We start from the raw sequence: 7661 nt of genomic DNA, 5'->3' as shown, positions 1-7661 counted from the left end.
CATGCTGACGGCACACACCAACGGGTCTGCCCGCTCCGTCCTCTGTCGACACCACCGGGTCATCACAGCGCCAATCACCACGCCCAGCAGACCCGTCACACACGTGATCGCTCCGAATATAAGACTGCAGGACCGGAGGACACAACATCAGAACCACTGCCCTTACCAAGAAATCCTTTAGGGTACCGTTTTTTCCATTAGGATTCAATGGGACAGTGGAAATCCTACAGGATTTCTTTATATTTCAATAGGATTCCAATAGAATTCTGATTTCACTGTTGGTATTGCAAAGGATTCTAGAGGTCTAATGGATTGAAAATTCCCAAGAGGATTTTCATCATGATTTTACTTTCTTATAGGATTTTGTATTGCCTCTCTGTTGGATTCTTGTCTTGGATTTGTAAAGGCTAGCCTACACCCACTGTGATTTAAAAATTCACATTTCACAAATATTTGTAAAAAATAATAGCAATACAATAACAATAACAAAACTTACACAGTTCTGTAAAACATTGCATTGTCAGTAGGCCTATTTGGAAAACACAAAGTCAAACGTGTGTGTGACTAGCACAGCATAGCCTATACAGTACATGCATCTGCACTCGGCCATTATTTGAACTCATACAGTAGACACAGCGGTTAAGTTAACACAGTGTTCCTCGACATTTCATGTACACAATCATTTAAGTTTTATCTACAAATATAGAAAAAAAATTATCATTTTATTTACATGATGACTATCATAGTTGTACTGATTTTAACATTGACCAGAGAATTACCAGGTACAAATAGTGTGTGTGTGTGTGTGTGTGTGTGTGTGTGTGTGTATGTGTGTATTTTTATCTTCTTTTAACTTATTTTATCTACTGTCATCAAATTTCCTCTAATCATGACGGGAGAAGCTAAATGCTCTGAAGCGGGTGAAGGTGGTGGCTCATACCTGTCATGGCTTTTACACGGTGTATCGACACAGGGCTCGGCGGTCTTCTGCACCACCCGTGCACGGAACAGGTACTGAGGGATCCAGGTGCCAAAGGCGCCCGTGGCAAAGGTCACAGTCGCAGAGGCCAGGGAGGAGAAGACGAAGCTCCGGCTATCAGAGTGAAGGAAGTGCAAAGAAAAACATAAACAAATGAGCTCAATTTCAGGGTAAAAGTGTCCTCCACCTTTTTTTCTCACCATACTTCTCCTGTTCTTCTAAAGTACACTTGTATTGTGCTCCCATTGCACTGTGTATAGCATGCCACTGCAATATATTGTATAACCATCCTAAAACTGCAGGCATAAAGGGAGATTTGCGGAGCCTTCGGCTGTGTCTTTGCTGTCTTACTTTTTGAGCAGAGCTTTCATGTCACAGACCCACGTGGTCTGGCTCTTGAACCGGGCTCCGTGCTGCTCCACAGTGCCTCTCTTAGGCTCCGGCACGAACACCAGGATCAGGGTTCCTGCGGTCACACCCAGGAACGGCGACACCTTCGGAAAAACAAACATCTTTTTCAGCCAACTTAACAAACGGTGACGGTTATAAGCAAGGACTTAGAGGCATTACGAGATTTCACTCAAAAAAGCCCACAGCTGCCACTGCCACATGAAATACCTCCTGAGTAATGTGACAGCACGCAAGCATGAATGTGTTTACATTACATCACACAAATCCCCCAACTGATCCACCACAGTGCTGGCTTATTTAGTCTTGCCGCAAAACCGCAATCTGGCCATCGCTGCAGAAACAGAGCATCACTGTCTCCAGGGAAACCCAGATGAATAGAAACCAAGGTGTGTTGCATATACCAGCCTGAATTGCTCTGTCAAAAAATAGACTGTGCTGAATATGTCCTATAATGCCCCATCAAGTGTAGGCAGCAGTGGCTCCACCTGAACAAAGGGCGTTCAGCCCAGGCTGCTAAATGTGTGTGTGGTGTGTGAGTGGAACAGTGTGTGTGGCTGTAAGTGGTGGTGGTGGCTTAAGAGTCCAGCGCAGCTGGGTGCTGCTGCGCCCGGTGGACTCCATTACGGCTCTGGCTCCTCCAGTGGCACGGAGCTCTTTGTCTGGGCACAGCCGCAGCCTCACGGGCCAGCAGCTATTATCTCCTTTATCATCCTCTATGATGGAAACTGCACCGCAGCGAGCAGGGATTCCTCCTTTGCTTCTCTCTCCCTCTCTCTCGCAATCACTCACTCCCTCCCCGCATCTCTCTCTTTCTCTCTCTCTCTCTCTCTCTCTCTCTCTCTATCCTGTGTAGCTTGCTGCCTACATGAAAGGGCTGTGGGTGAACATTTGGATTCAACAACAGAAAAAATATCCGCCTGTCAGAAGATATCCTCCTCCAAATGTTTTATGTCGTGGGCATCTCTGCATCCTTAACAAGCAGTGCACTGCTGCATTTTTGACTGAGTGCTTTGTTTTGTTTGTGTGTGCATGTATGTGTGTGTGTGTGTGTGGCTGTGTGCGCGTGTGTGTGCGTCTGCATGCATGTGTGTGTGTGTGCGTGTGCATGCGTGTGTGTGTGTGTGTGTGTGCGTGTGTGTGTGTGTGCGTGTGTGTGTGTGTGTGTGTGTGTGCGTGTGTATGTGTATGTGTGTGTATGTGTGTGTTTGTGTGTGTGTGTCTGTGTCTGTGCTCGTGCGTGTGTACTCCTGTCTTCTAAAGCGTATGATTTTGTGTGAGGGCTGGGTCATAAATCTCTTTGTCTCCCTGTCCCATCTACTAAAGTGGCTTGTTGACTCGTCCTCTCAGGCCTATTACGGCTGCACGGTTCACCCCGCTCCTCCATTCCCCATCCCACTCCACAGAAAGCACCAAAAACAGCTCCCAAATCCAATGCTTTGTAAGGACGTTTAATTTACAGCCCATTTCCTTTGAGCAATGAATCTGGGAGGGTGGGGTTGTAGCCACTCATTACTCCTTGTCTTCTTTTGCCGTTGTGTTAGACTTGAGACGTGTGTGTGGAGACGCTGTATCAAAGCCAGGGCTGATGTCCCAGCATGCACTCTGACCCTGCCAGCCGATGTCACTCAAATACCAGTCTGTGATTAAAAGGTGAGGGGCCGCTGGGCTTTTCCTCTGCAGTCTGATGGAGGCAGATATCAAACAAGAGGTCTTCTGCACACACACACACACACACACACACACACACACACACACACACACACACACACACACACACACACACACACACACACACACACACACACACACACACTATTCCACATTCTCACCCTTCATCTTTGGCTGCACTCCTCCACCTCTCCTCCTCTGAGAGGAAGGCTGCCTCTAAACGCTCTCTCTGGGGTCGACAAAACAAGCGGAAAGTGCCACAAAGTGTTTTTTCCTCAAAGCAGGATACTGCTGGTAAGAAAACTGTTTCATGTACAGTACTTGTTGTCGTTTTTCTGTTTTCTTTTCTTTCCTTTATTCTTTAAAAGCCCCGGCGGGTGATTAATTGCCCTCTCCTGCCCCTTGCAATGTTTTATTAGAAGGTCGGCATGCAAGGGCCTGGAACAATGTGGCCCTGCACACTGTTTGGAGGTGTTTGGAAAAAAAGTCGAGAAATGCCATTCCTGTTTCCATGGGTTGTATAACTGTCAAGAGGTCCTTTGTTCACCACGGTTCCAAAGGGCAAGTTTAAGACTCCCCTTAAAGTCTCCTCATAGACAGTAGACCAATGATATACTTTTTTTCTTCACTGGCTGGACTGGAAGGAGTAGCCACACACTGAGGTTAATGTGAAGTGGTCATGAAAGCGGCACTCTCACTGGTCTTTAAGCGTCCAATAGCAGCCATAATGAACTTCACCTGTTAACTCTGTACTCCACCTGTAAGTGTGTTTTTTTTATAGCGAGCACAGTTTTCCCTTTCAGTCGAAAAAAAGCGGGTAAACTAATGAAGTGTCGGGGCCCAAGTCTTTTAAAATGCTTTCAGCTGTTCCCCCAAAGGCTCCTTTTTGTACGGTCCAAGTTCAGCTGTCGGCTTTTTCTTCCCCTTTTCCGTGAGAGTGGCAAGGAATTTCCTGGTGGCACGGTCAGGGAAGGTGCAGCACCGACTCCGGCTAATTTCCTCATATCAATCACCCGCAGAGGCGGCTATTAGCGTTTGATTAAAAACGCATTTCATTTTTTTTTCTTCCTTTTGCTGGAGTGGTCCGATGACAAATAGCAGGACCGGGGAGAGAGAGGGGGGGACACTTTTTTTTTTATGGAACAAGTGTGTCTTTGTGCCGAGGAGGTAGTAAGTGCCCGCCACACTCCGCCGCACAAAGACAGCACTGAAAGACTATCTGCGGGTCAGAGGTGGCTCCCTGAGCGCGTTATTTCGTTAAGAGCGGAGATTCGATATACCATCTGTGAAAGCGATCCCAGGGCCACTCGGGTAATGCCATATTAATGCGTTTCAGTGTAGCGCCACTGTCCGGCGCATCTGAGAGGACACCCACTCGGAGGGGCCCTCGCATAGTGCAAGTAAACATTCGGCGGCCCTTTCCGTAACCGACGTGGTATTCTGGGTTTCACCTGTCCGATGTGGTTGTGCCGGGGCTATTTCCAAGTGGTGCGCTGGGTGTTATTTTGAGACGGATGGACAGAAATGAAGCATTCATGAGCATACAGGACTCTGTGTCTCTGCTGCGGTGTGTTTGTGTGCCGTGAGATCGAGCGTGTGTGTGTGTATGTGTTTGTGTGTGTGTGTATGTGTGTATAACCCCTGTGTGTATACATGTGCATGTGTGTGTAACCCTTGGTTGTAAGGCCATTTTCCGGACTTGTCAGCTCACAGTGGTGTGGATTATGCTTGTGGTCCATCTTTCACCGAGTCCCTAAATGTTCTGGGCTTTTGGCAGGATGTTTTGATGCTGCCGTTTGTGTGTGTGTGTGGACTCACAGGGGCAAATCAGACTTAAGATCCTGCACTTTGGGATGGGAACAACTTGTTCACATTTTGGTGGTGAACTGTAATGATATCCAGAGCTCACCTTTCTCTTTAGCACTCCACTCTCCTACCCACATTAATCCAAATGTCCGTACATCTATCTGAGGACATGTGTGGACATGTATTCTGATAAACATGAAAGACTGTTAAGCTGCTCTATTGCTGTCTTCATTGGAAGGCTATGTAGGTGAACTCTACAGTCTTTTGGCCACAACTGTATTGTATATTGTATTGTATTGTGTCTGTGATGGAAAGAGTGCTGTGTGTTTCCTCTGCTGTAAACATGTTGTGGTTTACATTGGACAGAGCGTCCACTGAGGTGAGTGAGTGTCCTTACCCTGAGTGCCCAGTGCCAGTCTCCTGCGGCCTCTTTGGCAGTGGAGCCCAGAATGTAGCCCAGACCGCTGCAGAGAGGAAACAAAAGGGAAACTGGGGTGGTTAACACGGCAACCATACATAAACAAACAAAGTGCAACACAAACAAACATCTCTAACTCCAAACCCTCCCACACGCCTGTCTCTTTTTCCCTATTGTCTCCCTGTCCTTTCTTCTCTTCTTTTGTTACATCTGTCCATTTTTCCAAGTGCCGCCGCCGAACCCGAGTGCCCTCCTAAAAGCCGAGTCATGGCAGGTGAAAAATGTATGCTCTCACGGGCACGGCTGTGTCCTAATGTGTGTGTGTGTGTGTGTGTGTGTGTGTGTGTGTGTGTGTGTCTGTATGCCTTGCGAAAGCAGATGGGACCGTCTCTGCCTTTGCACTGGATTGCACCAACCACAGAGAGGCTTGCATAAGGGGGTCAAGCAGCCCCAGATAACGGCAGTGTCTCAGCGATTTTTCTTCCTCGGGGTGGCTGGGGTGGGAGGAGGGGGGGGGGGGGTATGTGTGTGAGTCGAGGACACATGCCATGCCAACACTGCACTCCCGCTCTGACTAGGGAAGGCTTTTGATTTTATGGCAGGGGCATTACCAGCTAACACACCTCAGCAGAAGAGAGGCAGAGACAGCTTTATTCGCACAGTGGTTTGTGTCTCAGGTTATTTGGGGACGTGTTTGTTTAGACCACCGCGGCGCGCCTGTTTTATGTGGGTGTGAGAGTATGCGAGTGTGTGTGTGTAAAGTGACACATACTTCGAAGGTGGAAATTCTCCGCTCGACCAGGTATGAGAGGAATTTGTGAGTCACTCTTTGTCAACCTCAGACTGAAAGTCCCTCTCAGCCTGTTTGCCTGTTTGTCACCTGATAAGAACCTTTAATTACTCTGTTTTGCCCAGGACACGCACACGTCTCACGAGAGTGCCCATATCACCATGTCTGTCTGAGTCAGGTTTGGGTCCTAATGTGCTATTTACTCACAATGATCTCACAGTAGGAGTCTGAACACTGTACATGTGTCACTGTGATGGATGTCTGATCCAATCCCATCAGTGATGTCCTGTTGGGTCTGTCCCTTGGCTTTATCACCTGAGGAATGTTTCAGCAACACTCCTTGCTAAAGTAGTTTCAGGAGCTTTAAAAGATTACATCACTGGATCATTAACTGAAAGTGGAAGTATTATGGGCCTATTATGGGCTGTGGCATTGTGAAGCCATTGTTTTTGGCCATTTTAAGTCATTCTCCCTGTAGTATCTTTGCTAATGACAGGTAAAAAGGATTAGTTAAATAAATAAAGTCTTCTACTGTAATCATCAGCAAAGACTGAATACAAAGCAACACCATTGTAAAGGGACAAGTCCTTCAAGCTTGGATGGCCTAATTGCAATAAGATGTTACCTTTGATAGTAGTCTTTGCTGTTTTTGGTCTTGATTATCTGGTCACACAGTTTTTAGCAAAACAAGATCTGAGATTAGATTGCATTGTGCTCTGAAGTGCTGTTTGAATAAAGCTAAAGATAAGACGCTTTCAGAAAACATGCAGGATTTAGATGGCTTATCAACGTGTGGTGAAGGAAAATGATGGCTTGATTTGAGGTCTTCTTCATTTGGCACTTCCCCATGATTCTTCCCACAAGACGTGTCTCTTGGGTTGTGCATATGAAATGTGCCCCAGAGGAGACACTGGTGTTTGTGTAGCGGAGAGAGCGCACATGAGGTTTGCTCATTTCCATTCCTCCAGAGCGTAAGGAGGTGTTCGGTGTTCAGCACCTCCCGACATTCCTCCCTCACACACACTTCCTGTGTTCCCAGACATACACAGACAGCGGACGCAGGTATGGGCCATTGTTTACCATTAATTATGCCCCCTACATACACACCATACTGTAAATGGAAGGCTGAGCCACAGTGACCTTGAGTACAATGGATTTGTCTGCATGTGTGTGTGTGTGTGTGTGTGTGTGTGTGTGTGTGTGTGTTTTCCCCAATGCATCACTTCATGCAAATCTGCCATGTCACACACACACACACACACACACACACACACACACACACACACACACACACACACACACACACACACACACACACATTGGATTCAGCAGAGGAAGCAGCATGCACTGCTGAAATAAACTGATTAACCTCCTAAAAAAGAAACACCGTTCACAATGGTTCAGCTTGTGGCATTTCCTTGAAACTCTAAAGCGCAGTCAGGATACTGTAACATCATTGTCAGTGGTCAGTCCATTTCCAGTAACTGACCCTGCTGATATCATTCAATAAACATTATGTTACGTCGATATTAGGACCCAAAATCTTCTATTCTAAAACAACTGATCAAAATGTCTACACCAAGGACTAC

At 46.8% G+C, this 7661-nt stretch overlaps 1 protein-coding gene across 4 annotated transcripts in view; it reads right to left on the bottom strand.

Moving 5' to 3' along the window:
• Positions 1 to 7661, bottom strand: part of spns2 (spinster homolog 2 (Drosophila)) — an 81445-nt gene that overhangs the window by 21443 nt on the left and 52341 nt on the right. For 2 of the 4 annotated variants that reach the window (XM_042091807.1, XM_042091811.1), the window contains exons 6-10: positions 5262 to 5328; positions 1331 to 1473; positions 941 to 1093; positions 497 to 529; positions 1 to 124 (exon numbers count right to left, since the gene is read on the bottom strand). The exon at positions 1 to 124 is cut by the window's left edge and continues 66 nt beyond it. In XM_042091807.1, coding sequence (XP_041947741.1) covers positions 1 to 124; positions 497 to 529; positions 941 to 1093; positions 1331 to 1473; positions 5262 to 5328 — 520 coding nt within the window. The remainder of the gene's footprint in view (positions 125 to 496; positions 530 to 940; positions 1094 to 1330; positions 1474 to 5261; positions 5329 to 7661) is intronic. The other 2 variants (XM_042091808.1, XM_042091810.1) reach the window with 1 other exon arrangement.

This window comes from Alosa sapidissima, chromosome 5, assembly GCF_018492685.1.
Source record: "Alosa sapidissima isolate fAloSap1 chromosome 5, fAloSap1.pri, whole genome shotgun sequence".
In the NCBI taxonomy this organism is placed as follows: Eukaryota; Metazoa; Chordata; class Actinopteri; order Clupeiformes; family Clupeidae; genus Alosa; species Alosa sapidissima.
Note: the sequence above shows the minus strand (reverse complement) of the source record. Positions and strands in the feature narration are given on the sequence as shown.